Source organism: Panulirus ornatus, chromosome 52 (assembly GCF_036320965.1).
Source record: "Panulirus ornatus isolate Po-2019 chromosome 52, ASM3632096v1, whole genome shotgun sequence".
Lineage (NCBI taxonomy): Eukaryota > Metazoa > Arthropoda > Malacostraca > Decapoda > Palinuridae > Panulirus > Panulirus ornatus.
In genome coordinates, this window is record NC_092275.1 from 16,783,683 (window position 1) to 16,807,415 (window position 23,733).

General features: G+C 36.8%; 2 protein-coding genes across 2 annotated transcripts in view; one reads left to right on the plus strand and one right to left on the minus strand.

The window, feature by feature from the left end:
- The window catches only part of LOC139765122 (uncharacterized), an 804,219-nt gene that overhangs the window by 78,567 nt on the left and 701,919 nt on the right, over positions 1–23,733 (minus strand). The window lies entirely within an intron of this gene.
- Positions 2,369–23,733, plus strand: part of LOC139765121 (VWFA and cache domain-containing protein 1) — a 46,680-nt gene continuing 25,315 nt past the window's right edge. Inside the window, exons 1-14 of the mRNA XM_071692310.1 lie at positions 2,369–2,402; positions 4,416–4,770; positions 5,044–5,182; positions 7,101–7,163; positions 8,620–8,795; positions 9,569–9,687; positions 10,359–10,454; positions 13,129–13,278; positions 15,749–15,919; positions 16,239–16,460; positions 17,999–18,235; positions 18,913–19,065; positions 21,342–21,520; positions 22,700–22,901. Of these exons, the coding sequence (XP_071548411.1) occupies positions 4,490–4,770; positions 5,044–5,182; positions 7,101–7,163; positions 8,620–8,795; positions 9,569–9,687; positions 10,359–10,454; positions 13,129–13,278; positions 15,749–15,919; positions 16,239–16,460; positions 17,999–18,235; positions 18,913–19,065; positions 21,342–21,520; positions 22,700–22,901 (2,188 nt within the window). The 5' untranslated portion in view covers positions 2,369–2,402; positions 4,416–4,489. The remainder of the gene's footprint in view (positions 2,403–4,415; positions 4,771–5,043; positions 5,183–7,100; positions 7,164–8,619; positions 8,796–9,568; positions 9,688–10,358; positions 10,455–13,128; positions 13,279–15,748; positions 15,920–16,238; positions 16,461–17,998; positions 18,236–18,912; positions 19,066–21,341; positions 21,521–22,699; positions 22,902–23,733) is intronic.

Below are 23,733 nucleotides of genomic sequence, written 5' to 3' on the forward strand. Positions count from 1 at the left end.
AGGGAAGAACAGTCAGTATATATATATATATATATATATATATATATATATATATATATATATATATATATATATATATATATATATATATATATATTATCCCTGGGGATAGGGGAGAAAGGATACTTCCCACGTATTCCCTGCGAGTCGTAAAAGGCGACTAAAGGGGAGGGAGCGGGGGGCTGGAAATCCTCCCCTCCAGTTTTTACTTTTTCAAAGGAAGGAACAGAGAAGAGGGCCAAATGAGGATTTTCCCTCATAGGCTCAGTCCTCTGTTCTTAACGCTACCTCGCTAATGCGGGAAATGGCGAATATAAATCTCTCTCTCTCTCTCTCTCTCTCTCTCTCTCTCTCTCTCTCTCTCTATATATATATATATATATGTGTGTGTGTGTGTGTGTGTGTGTGTGCACAAAACCCTAGGAAAAAATCCACAATAAACAGATATATCTATCTATCATTCACGATCCCATTTCCTAACTGTTAAAAGTGAAAATGTTGTAGAAAAAGGCAAAGAGAATTCTACAGTATTGTTGTACAAGGACTGGAGGTATCGTAACCATCAATCCTTGTATGAATCGTCTCTACACAGACGCTATGTGTAGCAGCAACATTCGCCTGTAGCGGACACAAGTGGCAATGATTCTACCTGTATATAGCAGAGAGAAGGCTGACACAAACTCCTGTCTGCTTTGATAAGGTTATTACGGTAGCCTATCAACGCCGTAACTCGTTTCTCCATGTATAACTGCATAATGAAGGAGCAGGGACGTCAGAAACGCAAAGTTCTTCCTAGCAACCCTCCTGGCTCTCGCAACCACCAGAATGCCAGGTAAAGGAAGTTTTAATCACTATATTCATTGGTTAATGGCCAATGATAATTTACTAGTGCTTATTCAGTGACATTTTCTGGGTTTATATTGACACTAGTTGCTATAATGTACAGAAGTGCTGACTACGCATCTATAGCGATGCGTATTTGTGATCATTTCAACAACTCGATTATTCAATTTGTAAGGATGCACAACATGAGCTTCTACAAGTATGCTTAACATCTTAAACATATGGGCATCATTACATTGTCTGCGTAATATAGGTGCGACCATCGGATGCTGAACTGCACTATTGCTGGAAAATCACTGGGTCTCACGTAAATGCCATAAGAACGAGAGACACTAATGTTAAACGGGTGTTTCGTGGAACACGTCTACAGTAAAGTATTTGCTTACCAATTTGTCAAAAAATGTTTTGTGTAAGTTTACAAATATATCTGGTATAGTGGTTAGTGTTACAAACACTGAGTTGGTGCAATGTGCGTGGGTTTGAATCCTGGGAGAGGCAGCGTCCCACTTTGAACCCAGGTGTTCATCATTTCTTTGGGGCTGATCGGTACCCGTGACCTTGTTTAGCTTATATATATATATATATACACAAGGTTAAGGAACGGGTCAGTACGAGTGTAAAACTCGTTCTCCGTCACACACACTTGTCATCAAACTACAATGCCGTGAGGTGGCATCAGTACTAACTTCTGACAGCCCTGATTTATAGCCCATCTTTGTAGGTTGGGAAAAATAAGAGGAGCAGTTGTAGGTAGTGACAGATGAGCTGGTTTTGAAGGTCTGAGTGAAGTATAACCACATAGATGATGGAAATACAGTCAAGCGAAAGGGCGATGGAAGATAATGTGAAAGATTAGTGTGTGGGGAAACAGCAGAATAGTGAATGTGTAGAGACCTGACCATAATTACATAATTTCTAAGAAATAAAGTACCCCGCTGTACTATTGACAACAGCACATAAAAATATGATAAGACTGTACCATTAATTCTACAAATGATAAACATAACATTTAATTCTAATACATTCATACCACCAGTAGATCTCGATATCAAAGTAGCAATGCAGTACAATATTACATTAACAGTTTATTCAACAAAGTGTACATAGAAATGCTAAGTACTAGTGATTAGTGGTGGACATAGGACGCAATGTTTGGAAGTCCAAATTAATCTCTATATAAATATATATATATATATATATATATATATATACATAAAGTAAATGTAGACAGGATTTAACCTATGTAGTCTCGCGGAAACAATTCATTTAGAAGGAATGTTACCACTGACTGACTGATGACCTTGAATTTCATCTGCAAGATGCGAATCGGCAGCATCATATGAACATCTAAATATAAACAAGATATTTTTGTTTTGATCATCAAAGAATAATACCCATATACATTGGTACCATAAGGTTATTGCTAAAGAATGAACGGGGTTTATAATTTAATTATTTTCGTTCAACTGTATAATAATGAATATAGACTGTAATTTGATTCTGTACTGCGGGCTAAGCTTTTGATGTGCCGATCCAGATGTAAACAAAGCAGGGAAGCGGTGAGCGAACTTCAGTTTTATCCAAATATTATAGAGGGGGACTAATGTAAAACTCTCTTGAAACTGAAACTCCAATCAGAATTAATTCAGAACCCGAATAGCCATAAAGGAAGGGGCACTTTCATTGAGAAATGAACTTCCAGCATAGATTTATGAGTTCGACCTCGGCACTCAATCGCTTCGTTTACCGCAGTTCATGTGGTAAATGACATAAGATTACTAATTTATGATCCAGAAACATATCAACACATTCCTATCTCTTGCACGTCTCCTGCATGTAAAAAGGAAGTGAATAGAAATGAAAAAAATGGGGATGAATTGGGAGGTTATGGATAATCTAGGGACACATTACATGAAAGAAACATGAATCTTAGGAATGTAGTTTATAGGAAAGTTTAGTTAGTGCCTGAATGTTGATATCTTTGCTACTAGTGGCTTCAAAGTAGAAAATTCTTGTAATTCGGTAAAGGAGGTAGGTATTATAAGGTGGGACATGGATTTTTTCCAGCCATATGACCTGTTATTCTATCAATAATGATTTTTTTCTCTTATTTCCTCTCCATAAATGATCTCCAATATATAACTTTGATTACTTACAATGATTATTCCATTCCACTTGCATGATTATATAATACCTAAGGAAGGAGATGCAATAACTTGGTTAAATTCACTGGTGCAGAAATGCTGTTTTTACCTATATGTCTTTCTTAATGTCAATTGTTTACCCTTTTGTTTCAAAACATCAAAGTTCAATCCATATAAAAGTATATGCTTGCTGAGTTTGACTGTATCCTCCACTCTGTGCTGAAAAGCCTGCATAATCATTGCAAAATCTGCCTCCCAAAAGCAGCTCTCTCATATCTACAGGGGTCTTATTTACCTCAATATGGAGCATTGCACACTTATTTAGGGTGGCTTATCCACCACCCTTTATTAGCCATAGTGGGCTCAGAAGCCTTTGAGGGATCTCCTCTTCAACCATCTCTCTCTCTCTCTCTCTCTCTCTCTCTCTCTCTCTCTCTCTCTCTCTCTCTCTCTCTCTCTCTTTTCCATGGGGTTGCTCCTCTCTTTCTGTTCTGTTGTGAACTTTTTGAGTGTCCCTACCAATAAGGCTTGGACCTTTGATGTGCCTGTGGTAGCTGCTTCCCATAGCTTTTGTGTGGAGACCATCCTCCAGATGACTTACTGTTATGCTAATTTATTGAACAGTAAAGCTATGGAGCTCTCTCCTGTTGTCTTTATCTCTTCCTTATGATGTTTCTACCTTAAAAGGTCAGATCTTGAAACACCTTGGGAGTTCTGATTGATATCTTTTTTCCATATTCAATATTCCTTTCACCTCAGATGGCTGTAATTACAGCATAGCTCGTTAGAATAAAAAAGGGCATAAAGATTCTGGAAACAGATATGGTAACTTTTTGTAGAACCTTAGCCATATACAAAAGAATACCCACCCTCAAAGCTCATTTCCTGTTTCAGAAATACCTCTTATTTTCTTTCATAATTATAGCATAAACATTATTCTCTGTGAAATTCATGACTGCTTTTTTAAAAAACAAATGTAGAAAAATATGTTTTCATTGATTTTCTTTTTTCTGTCACTTTTTCAGAAAGATGGCATTATTGCTCTTCTCCCAAGCACTCACTTCCTTTGTTGTGATACTTTTGTCAGGATAAGTAGCAGTGGGAACAGATACATAACCTGTCATCATTTCACCCTTTAGCAACCACAAATTCGATTTTCCATTCATGCATTCATCTGTATGGATGTATCAAACATGTGCCTTGAATTACCCTGCACAGATTAGAATACAACTATCTCAGATCCAGTTTTGTTGGCTTTTTTTTTTTTTAGAAAGAAAATTGATGCTTATGGTTCTTTTGGTGGTCTGATGACCATATGGTGCAGCACATTTATTGACTTTGATGTTTGTGTATCTCTTGTTCATAAAAACGTGTGTTGTTGCAGACCATTCTACTCTGTTTATGTAAGAAAGTCTTGCCTTGTTTCAGCTGTAGCTGGAGTGATGAAGAGCTTATCTTCAGAAGTGATGTCTAATAGAGATGACTGTAGCTGAGTCACAATCATGAGAAGCAGGGCTAATTCTGTGAGGAGTGGGCGGTCAGTAGCTGCCTTGCTCACCACTCTTTTTCCTTTGGCTGTATCTTTGCTGCTGTGGGTGTCACATTCTGTGGCACAGGAAAACAGCAATGATACAGACAACAAAAACAGCAGTACAGATGTAAACTATGAGAAACTTGAAGGTTCAAGTTTTGATAATCGGGACAGCAAACCAGTAATTTATGTAAATAACCCACAACTTTTGAAAGAAATGCAAGAACAGAGCTTCCTTCGACACACTTTTAGGTGAGTTTTCAAATACCTAGAAAAATATTTTTCTTTTAAAGTGCTCTGATGTGCAGTAGGTATTTTGTGGCCATGAAAATAATGTTCAGCCATTTCTATAAATACCTGATTTTTTTGTTTTTTACATATCAAAAGCCCTAGGTTATTTAAGATTTTAATGTCAGAGATGCTGCTATTGCTTTTAGTGGGAATGTCATTATCAGATATTGGTTACAAGCATAAGAGTGAGTCTGTGTCACACCACTTTCTTAGGAAACTCATATATTTTTACAGACTATCACCAGGTGGAATTGCTGAAGGAGAAGATGCTAATGTGCTTGGAGGAGGAGTCCCATTACTGGAACGTGCAACAGCTCTAGGATCACAGCTCAGACATATAGCCAACAATGAGCTGGGGGTCACCCATATGCAGGTGATGGTTAAGGAATACCCCCACTTTCTCTAGCTTCTCTCCTTTCAAACTCTCTCTAACCAAACTGTCTCCATTGGTGTTAGGGGGAAAGACTCTGATAAGCATACTTAAAGTTCTATAATGAACACTTCATAACCATGAAATAACCATGAATAAGCACAATTTACTTGTAAAATATGTTTACATTCATCTGTATGGTTCGCACTGTTGACTCTAACACTAGAATACCTCACAACAGATGCTGAACTTTAGCCACATGAAACATCTTTAAGTTCACTTTTTCTTCTAATTGATCCTTATCCTCAATGTGGTAACACCACAGATATCACTAGCTTTATGCTTATAAGGGCATACTGAACTGTATTTTGGAGCAAAAAAATACAAAAAAGCTACAGGTATTAGTAGTTTTATCAGAATTGCATATGGAGTTTCTAATGTGATGAGAAAGAATGATGCAATCAAAGTGTGGGTGATATGGTTACACGAATTACACATTGCTGTGCGCATCTAGCCATCACCAAACTGGATCCCACCTAGATCTGTGCATCACTCACCTAAGATGTGGAAAGAACCCAGTCATACTCAAACCTTTTTTTATGGTTAGTAGAGTGGTATACATTATTTTAAGCATATGTACTCAAAGCTCTGGTTGACAATACCATAGTAAACAGAGGATGTCTGGTCTTGATTCCTTTGGTCACAAAAGTACAGATTTAATGCTTGGTATTTTCTACTTTTTTGGGGTATTTATTACTGAGAGAGAGAGAGAGAGAGAGAGAGAGAGAGAGAGAGAGAGAGAGAGAGAGAGAGAGATACACAGTTCATTTCTGGATTGTCTTGATCCATACACTATTAATGATGTTGAGAGGTTAGATATAATCCTTGTATTGATAGCATGTTGTATATTTGTGTGATATATTAGGTGATACATTGATGACAGCAGTCATCCAGGGAAGTACAGTACTACTGTTTTGAGTGTTGAAGTGTTGCCTGAAATCATTTTCCTTCCTCTGTGTGAAGAATTCTGGTTTTACTTTCTCCTCTGTTCATAACTGTATGAGCATTAGAGAGAGCACCTGTTGATTGAGGCTGAAACACTTTTTCATTCCCCAGGTGGAATATAAACACCAGGATATCACTCTGACCACCATAATGCTTATTTTAGTCTTCATATAAAAAATCTGAAACAGCAACAGAGCCATGGACCATTTCATGTTTGCTTGTGAGAGCCTAAAAGATTGGAAAAATAAAGAATAGTTTGGTAAGATTAGAAAGCAAATAAATGGCCTAAGGAGAAATGCTTGTAATCTTTATGTGTTACTAATTAGGTGCAAATAATATCAGTTGTGGATTTGAAAAGAAGTATTCTTAATTGTATCTATGGTGCTGCTTTCAGCTACTCTTATTGGTAAATCATTACATATTTTCATATCCCCTTTTAAAGAAAATGTGCTCTGCCTCATTCAAAGTCAAATTTTTTCCTACAAGTTTGTAAACAGTACTGCAAATAAAAGCAGACAAATCTAGCAAGAGATGATTGAAGCTTATACAAATTTCATATATAAATGAACTTAATTTAATGGAGTCTGCTTGCCATGTGTAATTGTGTTTTGAATATTTAAAAAAATTCAGTAACTTGGTCCTGGACTGTTTTGTCATATGTTACTAAAGTGTGAACATATCACATTCATTAGTTATTTGCACAGTATACAGGTATACAGTATTTATCATGTTAGGTTAATTTTGGAGGCTACTTGGAGATACATTTGAATTGCACATCCTGATTTCAGTTATGTGTGAGTTTTGTTGGTAACCCATGCTCACCTTACCATGTACTGTACCTGTAGCTAATATGTAAGAGATTGAAGTGTCTTAAGTGGCTCTTGAGAGAGAGACATTGCAAGTTCTATAATTTCAGGCTACCTTTGATGAGCTGCCCTATTCAGATCTAGAACGCAGAGAGGAAGAAACTGTCAAGGAGGTAAGTCAAGACATTAGTGCTATGTAGTGTAGTTTGATAATTTTACCTTGATATGTTAGATGTACTCTTTAGTTAAAACCCTGCAGCTTGTGCATTTAAGTCGCAGTGGTGTTTGATTGAATGGTCTTGAAATGCAAATTTTGATATTAATGACCCATTATCAGCTTTTGAAAAATTTTATGTTTAAGAAATCTATAAATTTATATGACTATTTTTCATGTTGACTAGTTGATGTACACTTGTTCTGTTAGATACAGTATCAATGAAAGTAGAATGTTCTGTGCAGTATATGGAGGATGATCCTCCAAGCTATGGCCAAGGTCTGTCTTGTGGGCATGAGAGATTATTTGGATTATGTCTCATGTGAAAATTAAAGAAAAACAGGTAACTGGAGCCCGTCAGCCATTCCTTATCCCTATTATCACAGCACTGAATCTTGTTTGTTTTGGAAAATATGAAAGCCTATTTCTCCTTCACTTTGCCATGACTTTTTGGACTAGTATGATCTTACTGCAGGAGCTAAATAGGCTAATTTGTGACTGATGCATTAAATCTTTGGATGAAGAGTTAATGAGCTTGAGAACTCATCATGTTTCATGTTGTCATGATTGTTAAGAAAGTAATGTGCTTCTCTTCATGGACTATTAGCAAATCTCTACCAGCCTGTGTGCCATTTGTAAGTGCATGTGTTTAACGGTACTTACCCCTGCTATCAACAAAGGTATTGGTCATGAAAGACCGTCTCTCTTGACTACAGGATACTGTTATATATGACTCTACACTGAAAGGGAAAACAGTCATTAAGTAGGTTTGAGCATTTAACTTTGTAACCTTTAAAGTATGGAACAGAATAAAGAAGGTTTTAACAAGACGAGTTAATATTGCAAATATGAAGAACAACAAAGGATTGTTATGAGCCATTTGAACAGCCACAGTGTTTTTAAACACAGTATGTCATAGACATTCAAACCATAGTACAATGCTGGGTTTATGAATTATGGTTTTACACCTCCATATTTAGACCCAGAGCATGCCCAGCAGCCAAGTGAACCATTACTTCACTTTACTTTTTTACAGAGTTCTCTAATATTATATACAAATCTCCCATGGCCTCCTAATATGTCCAGGTATAACAGCTGGCTGTTGCCATTATCAGAGCCCCACATTTCTTGTCTTTTTATGCCGTTGATTAGCAGCCTAGGGCCTGTATGGGAGTATGTACATGACATATCTTGCCATGGTGATAGATGTGTAAATGAGGCTTAAGGAGTAGTCTATAGGGTTATTAGAAGTGCAAGGGACACATGACATCTCTGTTTGCCTTTAGAAATTGTGGGCATATTAAAACATGGTTAGGAATCATGAGAATGTATATATGCTCAATGCACATATATAGTTGCAGCACTTACAGGGCCAATTGCATTTTTATTCTCTCAAATGCATTTTTGATTTGCAGATGATACAGTCACTGGAGCGGAAGTTTACTTTATTCTCCAGCCTAATAGGAGAAATGTCAGATTTGGTGGCTAGCTACTTCAGTCAGATCAAGCAAGGAGGAACAGAGAGTGAAAAACGTTATGCAGATGAACACAAGTACCGTCCTTGCTGCCTCATACCTGACAATTATCTGGAGCAAGTATAATTTCTATCAAACTGTATTTTCAAACTTCTTCTGTCCTATAATACTCTGAATAGTGGAAAATTATTTAAGGAAAATATTTTTTCTAAATGGGAAGTATCATGTAAAGAAAATATTTCCATCTTGTTATGATTTCTTACTTGTAAAATAAGTCAGATGCCTGTATTTCCAAGGACACAATTATGAGTCATAATTGTAAGACAAGAAGTAGGTTAGATGAACTTTTATGTCCTTGGAAAATGTTTCATATGAGAATGATAGAATTTTCTTAGGAAGCCTACCACAGAAGCCTTCCAGCTCCCATTCTTATATGTCCTCAGTTTGAATATTGTTGATTCTCTATGCTGCAGTTAGATTGAACTGAAATAGATGAGATCATTATTTATCTCTTAAACTCAGTAATCCCTTTTAGATGTCTTGTAATTACAAATTTGAAGGCTGCAAAAAGATCACTCGTAGCGTCTAGGAAAATATCATTGAGAATAAGATTGTTCTTGAGAGGTTTCAGTGATAATATAATGAGAATTAGATATTTTGAGAAATAAAGTTTCTTTTCTTTTGGTAAATATCTGAAACGTACAAGTAATGATCATCTTGTGTGAGGAATTATCACATTATTATTTCTCATAAGTTTTTAAAGAGGGAGGAAGAAGAGACGAAGAGTTAGAAAATGAGATTATAGCATTGTCTGTGTATACCAGTAGGAGGAAAGTAACATAATACAGTTGTTCTTGTTTTATTTTAGTTGTGTCACTTATTTAATCAGGTACCGGAGCCACTTTGGGACCCGTGTTAATGAGGAGCTGTGGTGTGATTCTGGTTTTGGTTCGGGTGATCATCCTCTTCCAGATGACTATTATGCAGCACCTCACAACCTGACAGAAAGTAAGTCACTGATTTGTTATGTGTGTAAATTGGATGAATGGATATTCCCTGGTGGTGTAGTCCTAATAGATGATGATGCTCAATTGTATACTTCTATAAATGCAAAAAAATTTCCAATCAATACAATTTTGGAAAGGTATTCTATGAATTCTTCTCTGATAATGGTATGTATGTCATATTGGAAAAGGACAACAAATGACATATACAGTGTCTTTATACTGGGTGAGTGTTTCTAAAAGTGGAACAGTAATGTAATGAACATTTAGAGAACAGCTGTTTGGTCTCAGTGTTTTGAGGAGGAGATATGGCCTTTGTAGACTATAGAAAGAAAGGAATGAAGTTTGATGAAGATATGGAATTGCACAGGCAGTAGCTGTTGAAGTAAATTCTTAATTTGCTGATGAAGTAGAGGTCACATGAGAAGAGTGGATATATGAAATAGGAAAAAGATTATATGTAGGTGAGTGGGTTGGAGCAACTACTGACTTGAAGGATGAAAAAAAAGTATGTTTGAGAAGGTGGTGGGTATGGTGTAATGTGAGGATATCTACTATGATTGTAGTGTGTAAGAAAAATGTATGGTTGCCCTTGTTGTGTACTGGAAAAAATGAATACTGAATGATGTGCAGATTGTTTATTCATATTAATTTGAGTAATTGCTCTAATTGCAGTGTTTATGTTGAATTTGCGAAGATACCCGACCATTAAATGGCAGTACTTCATATCAGTTAATGGTCTACACACTGAATATCCAGCCCACAGACCAGGTATGTATTGTATTTGAAATCATGATATTCCATGAATTGAAACAGTTTGATGATCAAACTGTTTATATGTTTTTTCTGCTCTTGAAACCTAACATATTGGTCGATATAGATGTTTATATCAGTTTATTGTCACTCCAGAGACCGAAACTTATTAGCATCATGGGAAGAGCACTTGCACGTTTGGGGTTAGAACACAGCTTTCACATCCTAATTAGGGTATAACCACCAGGATTTCACCTTTAACCATGATGATATCTATAAGGCTGGCTCATGCTGATTCAAATAAACCCAAGAACCGTACAGCAACCTGTCTAGGCCCAGGACATCATTGGCATGGAGGTGCTGGTGGCATCTTGCCACCAAACTCCCAACACAAGTTCATACTTCCACAATACAGACATGACCATTGCTTGTGTTGAACAGTGTCCTAGAGGTTGGGACATCAGTTCATGAGGTTGAAAGGTTTAGTTTTTACCATTACAGACCACACTAATCATGCTCATTGTGGTTGCAGTTTGCTGGTGTGTCTTTTCAACATAAGCTTTTTCTAAGATCTTAACATAACGAAAGAAGGCGGATCTGAACCCAAAGGCTCCCATAACAATGCAAGACAGTGGAAGAACTGAAATTAAGGGTATATACCAAAGAGAAATCCTTGCAATCCCAGATGGGACTGCTCTTTATTGAACTCTTTTTGTATACAGTACCTTGTTGTTGGCCAAGTTTTTTTTTATGTTAGCTGAGATGGCATGGGTAGCTGAGGCCCTACTCAAGGCCATCCCATTAATGCTATATTTTGTTATTATAACTATTTTCATTATTATCATTATACTTAATCTGGTGGAGGCGTAGCTTTCATTTTGGCTAAGCTAAAATTGAATCTTGGCTTTCATATTAGCCATGCTGCAGCTGAACTTTAGCTTTTGTTTTGGCCAAGTCACATCAAGAAGATTTGGAACCTTCTTATGGATCTTTTTTTTTCTGAGCTCATTAGGCTTTCAGGTCACTTTGGGCATTAAATTACTTAGAGATAAGCTCACTTTTCCACTCAATCTTTTGAGGTGCATTTTTTTTCTCAGTGGCACTGTTCAAAGCAAAGATAGGTTTCCATAGTAAGAGTGGGGTTGTGTTTCAGACCTTCTCCTCAGAACCAACATAGTATTATTACTTTTGGGCATTTTGAAAAATTAAATGCTTTAGATGTATACATCTGAACATATAAAAGTGTGAAGAAAGTATATAGATTAGTACTGTTAATTAGTACAGGCTATAGTTTTCAGCATGATATGTAGATGGTATAGTGGTGAGTGTAAAGAACCACAGATAGGTGTAAGGTGATTGACATCACTTTGATGGCGATCACCTCTTTAGAATTGAAATTGGTCTTGTATATTTTGTAATTTTACCTTTGAAACATAGTTCCAGTTTTGATATTTTTTATATCTAACTGCCTCTTCTGCTTTAAAGAGGTGGTGTCAGATACAAAGTTATTTCATGTGCAAACATCCACTCTATCTCTTTTTTTTATACATATTTGCTCTATCCCTCATTAAAGGGGTAGTGTCAAGAACAGTTGACTGAGTTTTAGATGGAAAAATCCTCACTCAGCCCACTAATTTGTTCCTTCTTTTGGAAAAGTAAAACAGAAGGGGAGGATTCCATCCCCTCACTCCCACCCCTTTTAGTTGCCTTCTATGACATGCTGGGAATACACGAGCAGTATTCTTTCTCCCCTATCCCTAGGGATAAATGATATGTATGATATACACGAAGTTGAAACATGGACATGGGATGATTCACAGAGGTCAAAAATCCTGGCTGTGGAAGTGAGTTACTTGAAAGGAGTATGTGGTATGACTCGATAGAATGAAAAAAGAAATGAGGGGTTGTATGAGAGTTTTAGTATGGCAGGGAATGCAAAGTGAATGATTTGTGGAGTGGTAGAGTGGAGGAAACATAATACTTGGAGGTGGTTTAGGCATGTAGAAATGCAAGACTGGGAGTTTATAAAGAGAGTGTATGATAGTATGACTAAAGGGGTTGGTGTGAGAGGAAGATCACCTTTGACATGGGGAAATAGAGTGAAAAATACTGGAGGGAGAGAAATGGGGGAAGAATTCATGAACTAGTGTATGCGAGGAAGGCATGGAAGGACAGGGATAAGTGGAGATTCTTTTGCCATAGCCAACCCTTGATGAGTGTTCCCAGAGGGAATGAGCATCTGAGATATAGACAGATAGATAGATATTTCATCTTGAACTTGTGGAGTATGGTGACAAATATATTGGAATGCATCCACTTTAGATGTTTTTTTGTATATTTCTTAAACAGATATGTCTCACAGTAGAACTGGTTGGATTGTTTGTGTCTAGGTGTACTACTACTTCAAGGAAGACTGTGACATTATTGCTAGTAAGCCAAGCCAATGTGGCAAGATTTCGGATTCAAGTAATTTTAGCTGGTAATGGACAGGCATGTGCTAGGGATTTGTTCATGAGGAGGTGGCTGAACTGGTAATTAGGTGACATTGTTTTATGCACTTTGTGCTTCTACATATTTAGAATGTTGTCTGGAAGTGTCTATGATTTAAACATTTCTAGTATGGAGTAAAGATGTAGTACTTTTCGATTGTCTAATGGCAGTAGATTTATATGTTAAAACCATTTTCTTCCAGGAACAAGCATTGGTGCAGACTGTGGTCAGTCCTCCCGCCATCGTCATGTTTATGAAGCTACTGTGAGACCTAATGGTAGAAAGATTGTGTTGCTCTTTGACCTAGGAGAAGCTCTTACCCCAAGACTGCTTTTGACATCTAAAGCTGTTGGTAATTTGAGTGACATTATCATATTATTTATTGATGTGCAATAATTGTTGTTTTTAATTACCTGCACGTATAGTATGAGAAAAGAATTCTTCAGATGTGTTTTTATAATTACCTGTTTGTATTTATTTGTTTTTTCAGAGTGGGGTGGGGGTTTTAGACTTAGGAGGCCTCATCTCATGAACTTTTTCTGTGATTATATAACTTTTTAAATTTGTGTATATTATTGGCATTCACAATTCGTCACTTAACTAATTCCATTCATCTTCTACTCTGAAATTGTAAAAGTACTTCTTTACTTCAGGCTTCTTTAACAATTTTTTTTTTTTCATAATTTCATGTTATGGCTTCTGGTTGTTGTCTTTGCATTTTTGGTACATCTATATAGTTTTGGCATTATCAAAGTGGTTTAGAAGTGATGTATGTGATACTCTTCTCTCCATCATGGTTGGCTGATTAATGGCTATTATCCTCCCATTTTAACTCATCCCTCTGTATAATGGTACCATCTTTGTTGCCCTCCTCTAGACCTTTTCTGTAAGTTGCTTGTGGCTGTGAACCAAGCAAACCAATTTTGTGGAGAGTGGTTCAAGTATCTTTTGTTTGAGAATATGTTGAGAATGGCACTGAGGACTTTGCTGATGTCAGTTGCTACTAGTACTGTGTGGTAAGGGGGTTGTATTTTAAATGTGTTATAAGTGCTTGTATGTCGTGTGGTGTGTTTGGGTCTAAGGCCATGCTGGGTGGATGAGAGTGGGATGTGTTGATTGATACCATTATGCTTCAGTTTTTCAAAGAGTTTACATACTGATGATAGCAGTGACATGGAGCATTAGGGGAAAGGGGATATGGAAAGTATGGCGAGTTTCAGGATGTGTATTATGTTAGCATGCTTCCAGATATTTTGGATTAAGTTGTGTGGCCAGGATTGGTTGAAGATGTATGCAAGTACTTGGATTATTATTAAGCCAAAGCATTTTATGTGATTGTGGTTTAAATGCTTTCAGTGCCCGTTTTATTTAGATGTAAGTGTCAGTGGGAGTGAATGGTGGGAGATCAGTTGTATTAGTTTGGATTTTGGGAAGCTTTTCCGTGAGTCTTCTGTTAAAAGGTGTGGTTGGTTTGGGCTGCTTTGTGAGTTGTGCATCATGAGTGTCTTTCTGTGTTCCTTAGCAGATGGAATGTTGTTGTATCACGTTGTAGATGTTTCATGTGCAGGGATCAGGATGGTGGGAGAAATGAGGACTTTTGTTGTGCTCACTGGAGTTTGATGTTGTTTGATGGCCAGGATTGGTTGAAGATGTATGCAAGTACTTGGATTATTATTAAGCCAAAGCATTTTATGTGATTGTGGTTTAAATGCTTTCAGTGCCCGTTTTATTTAGATGCAAGTGTCAGTGGGAGTGAATGGTGGGAGATCAGTTGTATTAGTTTGGATTTTGGGAAGCTTTTCCGTGAGTCTTTTGTTAAAGGGTGTGGTTGGTTTGGGCTGCTTTGTGAGTTGTGCATCATGAGTGTCTTTCTGTGTTCCTCAGCAGATGGAATGTTGTTGTATCACGTTGTAGATGTTTCATGTGCAGGGATCAGGATGGTGGGAGAAATGAGGACTTTTGTTGTGCTCACTGGAGTTTGATGTTGTTGGTTTTGTGGTTCATTGTGTTATGGTTGAGATGGCAGTTTTCTGTTTGATTTTCAGACATTAGATTGGCAATAATGTTGTTTAGAGTTTAGATTAGTTCTGTTTTGTGTGTTGATGGAGAGTGGATTTACAAAAATGTATTAACATGTTTTTTGAAGTCTGCGATTTTCAGGGAGAAATTTGGGTTGTATTATTTTTTGTGTGGCTTGTATGTTTTACTGGCTTGAATAATGATATTATTGAAATGAGAGATGGCATGGTCTGTGGATGGGAAATTATCTTTAGTAAGTTTAGGAGCCTGGCTCTTGTTTATATTGTAAATGCTAGTTAATCTGTTTTTCTGCATTATTTGTATGTTATTGTAGTTGTATGAGACATGCAAGTTAGCTGGAGTGTCATCAGAAGAAGCAGGAGGTTAGACTCACGGAGAGTTCCTGTAGTATGTGCCAAGTGGTCCTTATATGCAGTGTTTGTGTGCAAAATATAATGTCTAATGGGATTGGCTGTAGGGGAGAGTGTTCTGTGAGTCTGGTTAGCCAGTTGTGTAAATTGAGGATATTGAAAAGTTTTAGTTGGTTTCTGAGAATCTAACTCCCTCAGAGGACCAACATCAAGCCTGTTATATTTCTACAAACCAAACAATATCAGTCATACCCTGTTTTCCCTTCACTTTAGCTGTACCATATATGTTTTTAGCACCCTTTTGTTGAAGGTATGTTAGCAGCATTCTAATCATTCATTCATATGTTTAGTATTTTCTGTAGTTGTTATTGTTGTCACATCAGGGTGCTCTTCCTTTATTATGCAGAAATTTAGTGCTTGATTTTCTCACAGGTCACCAAATAATCTCAACTTTGACGCAGAGAGACAGCATTGCAGTGCTGGGTGTAGCAAATAGTATTGTTAGTCCAGCTGCTACCTGTATGAGGTCCTCCTTGATTCCTGCTACTCATGATGCAAGACAAACTCTAAGACATTTTGTGGACTACATGGAGATACAGAATGGTGTGTAGCACATTTTTATGCTTTTTTTTTCCTGGTGCAGCTTTTATTTTTGATATATGTTACCATTAAAAGGTGAATTTCTCCCATTTAGTATTTAATCCTTCCTGCTTGTTATCTATTCATCATTTGTTGAGAATAAATGTAACCTAGTGACTCCAAGGTCTGTTGCACTTAAAAGTATGAATTTATTACATGCTTCTCAACAGAGAAAGAAGGTAATGAAATTTAGGCAAATAAAATCAAACTTTAGGGCTTTATAAGAGCTAGTTTTCATTTCCCTCTTCTCTCTCCGTGTCAAAAGTGATTGTTTTTTCCTTAGAATGGACAAATCACAGCCTTGGTTTGACAGCAGCTCTTGACATCATAGCAAATTCACCCTTTGAATCATCACGTAATGTGTCAGTGCTACTAGTATATGTGAGTCGTGGGATGCTTGGAACATTACACCAAGCACATGCAGCATTGAAGAAGGTTGCAGAGAGGCTCAAAGCCATTAGAAGTAGAGTTGTCATCAGTACATTTGGACTTGGACTCATAACTGGTGAGTAAGAAGTGCTTTTCTGAGACTTGCCATTGATGAATAGGAAATACTATTTAGTTACAAAATACATTGCTGTATGCATGTTTTTCTTTGTTATTTGTATCTTATTGTTCATGTGCATATCTGTCCATCTGACTTTATTTAGGAAACTATTCCTTCATTGCAACTTATGCACATCTTGTAGCTGGAGACTCTTCATTGACATTCATGCATCAGACACTGTTGTTGAGCACTCTGTGACTGTTTCCTTACTAAGTCATATGATGTTCCAGTGTGTGTCATTTTTGTAAAGGAGTTGAATGTGAATAGTAAATGAGGTCTTAGAGATCATATGGAGTATTTAAGCTGGATAAGTAGCTGAATCTTTTTGGAGAAAGTAAAGGAAGAATGGATGTTTTTTTGGCAAGTTCTGCTTAAAAGAGCACTTTCATATGCTTGATTGTGATTTATGGGTGAGTAATAACAGAGTGATTAATCTAACAGAGGCATTTAGGCATTATTCATTGTCCATAAAAAACAATGTCTGTCCTTTATATATTTTCAAAGGTAATTCATGGCTAAGGTTTACTGTGGGTACAAGCATATGATGCCCTCAGGGTAAAATCATCATTTATTGATCACAGAGACTATTTTTCCAAGTTGGTGTGACCGTCAGCAACCTGCCTCAGTGTGCATCAAGCTATCTCGAGGAAGGATGTTCTTTCTTTAGTCTTCCTGGCTGCCACTTTATTTTGAGAATTTTACTTCCAGAAGCTATATTTCTTCTTTCTGTGCTTCAAGGTGGTTGGCTCTTACCTTTCTAAGGAGGAGAAAGCCCATATTCTCACCAGGGAGTAAGAAACTGTCGATACACATGAGATTTCTAAGTGCGCTGGGTCGTCAGAATGCACGATTAGATGGCTGCTTCCTGCAACTTCTCATCAGTGCCTGACAGATCAAAACCCTATATAGAACCAAAATTTGAATCTAGAATACTTCAGGAACCTTTTACAAATCCATGCCCAGATGTCTGCTGATGGTATTCATAGCTAAAGGAGAGATAACAAAGCAGTAGATGTAAGTATGGCATCACCTTTGAAAATGTGTGCGGAAGGAGGACAGGTTTTTTTTGCGGACACTGGAAATTAGATGCATCATACAGAGATGGTGGATATTATGTCAAAAGAGATGATAAAGGGTGGTACAATATCATTCAAATTGATTAAGTGAAATATCAGTTACTTATTAAGTATAGAAATGTGAAAAAACTGGACTTTTACAGAATTACTTTGAATGCCTTTGAATATCTTTGAGTGAATTGAGTGGCTACAAGAATAGGAATATGCTAAAGTTAGATGCAAGGACTGAGAAACTGAATGAGTGAGAGAGATTTTTGCTAAAGATCACTGATTGTGAAGAGGTGTCCTATGGCTTTGTTGCTGGGAAGAGGCTTTTTATGCATAGACAGATTCTTAACAGGATATAAGATTAGAAAGATATATAGGATCTAACATAATTTCAAAAGTAATGTAAAACTGTATTAATTTTATTCTTTTCAGAGGAACCTTCTTTGCAAAGACAGTTTTTAGAAACATTAGCCTACCAGGACTTCAGGAGATACAATATTCCATTCACTAAACTACCAAACCAAGGGAAAATGATGGGACTAGACTCAACCTTAAGTGTGGCTCCCCTCATCAACAACTTTTATGATGTAGTGCAAGAGCCAAAGGCACATGACAATGGCCCTCATGATCTTGTAATCTCTGAACCATATTGGGATGGTGACGGCAGAGGCGAGTTACATTTTTCTGTGACATTTGTTTCTAAAAGTTTTCATTGTAATATAGTTCATAATGAATGTTGTATGTTTGATTTTCTTACCTCCAGATAAATCTTTGTAAGTAGTAGAGAACCTTATGCACTTCTCTGTCTTCTCAAAGGTATGTTTAATTAAATACAAGTGATTTCACATGATTATATCCTCTTCTGTATTTATTAGATAAGCTAGTTCTGTATTACTTTATCTTACATATTATCCTTTTCACGATACCACATCATCCTAATTTCTTAATCGTAAAAATTTTCACTCTGTCTTACAGACACGTTCAAAGATACATCTAGAATGCCCAAAATCTTCTAACTAATCTACCTTACTTAATCTCATTTCACTATCATTAATGAGAGTGTGTTGCACTAGTTCTTCCAGCAGCCTTTCAAAACATCTAAGCTGACAGTTCCTTTTCAACATTCAGCATAGATCTCTGGCAGTTTTATTGACCTTGAAAATACAGGTCCTTTGTAGCTCAACCTTATGTATTAGGAAATTGGCAAATGAATCTTGATGTTAATCGCAGCCTGGATATATTATAAAGAATTAAGAAATTGGCTGATGAATCCTTATATTAATCACAGCCTGATTATATTAAAAAGGAAATATGCAACTAAGAAACTTATATTCAAATCCCTACAGAGACTATTGTATCCCTGACAAGAAGTATCCAGACTAAAGACAGGAAAACCATTGGAGTGATAGGCATAGATCTGCCTCTAGCAAACCTCCTTGAAGACATCACACACTTCAATTCCCCAGCACGATCCTATGCCTTTGCTATAGATACTAAAGGTTAGTACGGCATGCACTACCACCAATTGGACATTATTTGTTTATACAAGTGGATTTATTTTTTCATGCCATACTTGAGAATGTATGGTACAATACTTTTAAGTAAATGAAGATATAAGTGATGCAGTGATGGTAACGAATGAATATTGTTATACTTTATAGAAAAATAATTTGCTGACCTGACAAACTTTACACCTTTGGTGGTCATTACCAGAAAACTTTTGTATGGCATGTTAAGTGTTAATTGTGTCATTCTGGGTGAGAGAGAGATAGATCCTACAAGCGCTGACATTATTTAACTTTCTGTGATGAATGTCATAGCTTCTTTTGATGTGTTACGTTCCTCAAGTCGAAGAAAATGTGGTTAAAGAATCTGTTTGAATAAATGTAGTGGAAGAAAGAGAGGCATTTATATGGACAATAAATGTGTTTATGTCTTTGAGTCACATGAGTTTACATGACAAGACAGATAGTGAGGTAGTGACTGTAAGTGCTGATTCATATTACCTCTTTTCTTTTGTTTATAGTGAACATAGATTCTCTAACTAGAAACTTGTTCTAAAAAGGTATCATAGATACTATAAAACAGTCAGAACTTCGTGATGGAGCAGTCATGTAAATCAATAGCTAACTCACCAGTTATTAATATGAATGTACCATTATATTCTGTTTTTGTTGACAATCCCAAAACACTCAAGAAAGTAGCTTTCTCAGGTGAAAGCATAGACAAGATTAGAGTATTATGCAGCTCAGACAAGCATAATACAAGGCTGCCTAGCTGTTCTTTTGGAGCAAGTATTCAGTATAGACACATGGAATTGTAATAGATCAGTTTATGAAGCAAGTTTTTAATGAGAATCTTAAGTCTGAAAGTGAAGGCTTTTCCAGTATCATCTTTATAGAAATATCTTCCCAATTCAGAATTCAATTTGTTTCAGCCTGATACTGGTGTTCATTTTTGTGGACAGTAAGAGGAAAACGTTTTTTTCATCTTGAAGTATTGTAGAACAAATGGAACATTAAAAGTTTTGAAGTTTTGTAATAAAAGACATATAGACACTATGTAAGATTAAATTTCCTTGCAGAGTGTGACTGATATTAGTGTATTATTGATACGTAATGTGCTATAAGCCTGTCCTAATCCAGATAAGTGTCACTAAACTCCACCTGGATGAAGTGACACCATGAATGGAAAGTCATCTTTGGCAAAGTTGTTTCATTAACATTGGATAAAAGGAGTACAGTCTTGTCAGGGAACTTCTTGCCTCAATTTAGGTCATCATTTTCAAGGTACTGAATGCAGCATAACCTTGAAGTTGCAGCCCTGTAAAGGGGGTCCTTGGGTTATATAATCAAAACCAAATTGAACCAGTTTTGAAAAATAAGTCATTGATGTATATAGTATGTATGTTGGTAAGGTCTTTGATACTATGAAAATTGGTTACCATTTATGTCTATTTGCATCATGTGCAGTGTATGCAGATAAAGATTCATATCCAAATTTACAGAATATCATGTTTAGATTTTCAGATGTGCTTTTTAGATTTTATATCTCTTTCATTTCTGATTTAAGTGAGGCTTCTCTGCTGTTAGTATTTTTTTATACCTGGTGTAGATTAGATTCTGTGGAGTAAATTTGAGTTTTGATGAATGTCCAATTTTTCTTTCTTTCTTTCTTTCATACTATTCGCCATTTCCCGCATTAGCGAGGTAGCGTTAAGAACAGAGGACTGGGCCTTTGAGGGAATATCCAATGTCCAATTTATGTACAATTATTCTGTAGGAATTTTAGGACTTCATGAAAATGTATTGGTAATGGTTGGCCAAGTATGTAATTAAAGCACAGGTGTCTGGTGTTCATTATCTACACAGAAAATCAGTTACAGAGTTAAGAGATATCTTTTATATTTGCATGGTTGCAGAAAACTGTACAACCAAAATGTGAATGTCATGGATAGACAAGTATGAGTATTATGTCAGCAGGTTTATTACTTTTAGCTGTGCAAGATATGTTCTGGGAGTGCAAGGGGAAGTCTTCCAAGCCAGGTTATAATGACACTGGTGTATCCAAGTCAGCAAGGCTCATGAATTGTGAGTTCTTGGTACCAGTAGATGAAGTAGAGGTAACTGTTCTGTTCGGTAGTTGTGATGTCCAGTAGTGATGGGATCACTGCTGCCTTTCATAAGACAAGTCATAAGGTACAGATCTCCAGTGTACTGTTTTTCAAACAAAGAAACATGTTGATGTCCTACAAAACTTATTTATCTCTTGTCAGGGAATGTTCTTGGTCATCCGAAGCTTGGTCGACCTGAGACATGGACATTGCCATTAATCCCGACAGATATAACATTATTGGAACAGACCCCAGGCTTCAGTAGTGTGAGAAATGACCTTATCAGTTTACCTACAGGTCATAGATATCTTGACAAAAGTAGTCGAGACTGGAACCAAAGGGTAAGAATTTTATTATTTGGCAGAATGGTAAGAAATGTATTTATAAAGTTCTTTGAGTTTGTGGTAGAATAGAAAACACTGATGCTTAACTCTTTTATGTCTTGCCAAAATACGTAGAGCACCATTTGGTAACTAAGGAGGTAACTATTTTTGATTAAATATACATTAGTTTTCAGTTGCTGAATACAGTATCAAGGCCAAATGCCACAATGGAGTTCAATGATTTTTTGTTTTTGTACTTCATAAGAAAAGGCACATTCATATGCTTCTGTCTTCATTCAGCCCACTCTAGCATTTTACCAGAATTTCACAAAATCCTCTTGAAATAGGGAAATGAAATTAGATGATATGGTTTGGTAGATGTCCTTAGTTTTATCTAACCTTTGTGTCTGTTTAATAAGTTTGATTTTTTCTCAACTACATGGATTAGAACTGATGCATAGTCTCTCATTCACTCACACATCCTTAATGTATTTATCCACCTCAATCATCCCCTGTAAGAGTAATTATTTTCTCAGTGTCATAATCACAGCCTATCCCTTGCTAGCAGTGCTAAAAAAACTTAAATTGGATTTTGAATATCAAAGATGATAGAACAAGTTTCAGAGATCTGGCAGCAAAGGGGCCTTAGGAATGGACATTATGACTGTCTTATTCCCAGAACAGCACAGTTTAGAAGGATTGTGAGGAAGGTAAGCCATAGTTTGGTCTGCATTGTCTGCTCTACATTCCTAAGGTATAGGGATGTGGTATGCATATCAGATTTGGACGCATACAAAGAAACACACATTGTGAGGGAAAAGTAACCTTTAGTGAGGCTGTATCATTGGGAGTGCACTCTTGTTGAAGAACCTCTCACTCCAAAGGATTCTATATTTCCTTGCTACAGAAAATAGCACAGTCTTGGGCTGCAGGACCGTTTAGAAAGAGGATGCGAGTAACACCATGACTCTTTCATAGATATTGATCCTGGGATGATTATAAATAAAATGAAACAGGTTGGAGAAATATTATATGAAAGTGAGGGTGTCATAGAATGTAATATAAGAGGTGTGCACTAGTTAGTCATGTGGACAGTCACATATATTCACATTTTTGCTGAAGAAAAATATTTTCGAATCATTTTACAGGAATCATAATGTTAGCCAGCCCATTTTAAGTAATTCTTTTTCTCTTCAGGATGAGATACATTACTGGTGGTGCCGTTCATTGTCATGTGGATGGGTGTTTGTGGTGGCCTGGTATGATGCAGGTTTGCCACACAAGAGATTGAGTAGGAATGTCCGTCCACTTCCACCTACAGCACTTTTCCACCGCCTTGACCTGTTGTCTCCAAGTGAAGCACGGCTTTGTCGTCACTTCAATCAGATGGCTACACTTGGTAAGGGCATGGTCTGGTAGGCTATTGTTCTTGTCAGCATGGACAACTGGTGACTGACAGGAAAAAATAGATTAAGGTTAGGAAGGACTCAAAGATGGTATTTATACTTTGGTATGAGAGGATTGCCTACCAGTGCTGAAGAGAGGGAAGTGAAATATTTGCTTGATGGAATGGCACTGATAGAAATTTACTGTGTCTCTCTCATACACCATTTTGCTTATCCAAAGGAGATAACATGAAAAGAATCTTCAGCCATGCAATGCACCCTCTCAAACCATCAAACTTTCAATATAAGGCACTCCACATGCAACAGCACAAAATGTACAATTCTTCCTCAGTGAAATGCAAAACATTGTGAAATTCTACACCATCAGGATAAGAAAACAAAGAGAAGTACTCAAACTTCAAGAAGACAACATACACAAAGCCCACATCCAAGAAACCAGACTTACACTATGATGCTTCCTGTCCCCTCTATATAATTTCACAGCCCTAAGGCAGGACAACATAGGCCATAAGGACAACTCCTGACACTTATACACCACATCATCCTGTTTATAAACACTACTGCAAACACAAAACAGATTGTAAACAGTGACAACACTGTTGAAAAACAGTTCTTGAAAATAGAACACAGCATTAGATACAACATAAATCAACACCTTCATACCTCCTCAGCTGCACAACCTGACCAATATATGCAACTCCTTTCCATGTGGAGATCTTATTGCTCGTCATCCTGGATGGCTCAACGCACACCCAAGATATTCAAGGCGAAGAATTCAAAAATCAACTGCACCCTTTGAGCATCCACAGCCTATACAATCAGCTA